This window comes from Sinocyclocheilus rhinocerous, unplaced genomic scaffold, assembly GCF_001515625.1.
Source record: "Sinocyclocheilus rhinocerous isolate Xijiao unplaced genomic scaffold, SAMN03320098_v1.1 C36005540, whole genome shotgun sequence".
NCBI lineage: Eukaryota > Metazoa > Chordata > Actinopteri > Cypriniformes > Cyprinidae > Sinocyclocheilus > Sinocyclocheilus rhinocerous.
Window position 1 is genome coordinate 1 of NW_015770315.1, and position 757 is coordinate 757.

Below are 757 nucleotides of genomic sequence, written 5' to 3' on the forward strand. Positions count from 1 at the left end.
GCCCACTGATCATGTGAACGGTCAAATGCACTTTAAAGTGGATGTCACATCTATAGGCCAAGATGGTAAGATCACATACACATTTACGCTGACTAAGCTGTTCATTTTCAGTGGTTTTGAAATAAGTTTACCCACTTCTCATAGACCTTTCCCCTGAGACGATTCTGGGGGCAGCTGCCCTCAATGGAGCTCCTGGAACCCCTTCAGATGATGAAGATCTGCCCCATCCTCTCCCTGTCTCATCAGCAGGCCCTTCCCCCACCGGCTCCCTGGGGTCCCATAGAAATGGGGAAGGGAGCAGCATTCCCTCCCCAGACACAGAGATGTATGGTACCATCCTGGACGATGAGGCCCCTTCTTCTCCTGACCCGCTCCAGGGTTCTTTCAGTGAGCAGCTTGATGCCACTGATGCCTCTAACGGCCTGGGAGATAGACCTTTTGGGGCAGCTTCTCCCAAACTACGATCCAGCTTTCCCACACATACGCGCCTCAGCGCTATGTTGCATATTGACTCAGATGAAGATGAGGAGAGGTCCGCTGCTACGGAGGCTACACCACCAACATTTAATGGTGCTTCAAGGACTCAAAACACAACCCCAAAACCACCAATTACAGAACCTGTGTTTGCAAGAACGGTAGAGGAACCTCCAGAAGAGGCTGACCTGGAGTCTGAAATAGAGACTCTGAATATAGGAACAGAGGTGGCTCCTGAGCCAGAGGTCATGCCGAGTTCAGTGGCCCCTGAGGTGGAAACTGC

The 757-nt window shown here is 51.7% G+C and overlaps 1 protein-coding gene across 1 annotated transcript; it reads left to right on the plus strand.

Moving 5' to 3' along the window:
* Positions 1-6: 6 nt before the first annotated feature.
* Positions 7-746, plus strand: LOC107735362 (E3 ubiquitin-protein ligase HECW2-like; the record flags this gene model as incomplete). The annotated part of the gene is made up of 2 exons (XM_016547066.1): positions 7-65; positions 145-746. Coding segments are annotated over exons 1-2 (642 nt in total), but the record flags the coding sequence as incomplete, so codon positions are not given.
* Between the last annotated feature and the right edge of the window lie 11 nt (positions 747-757).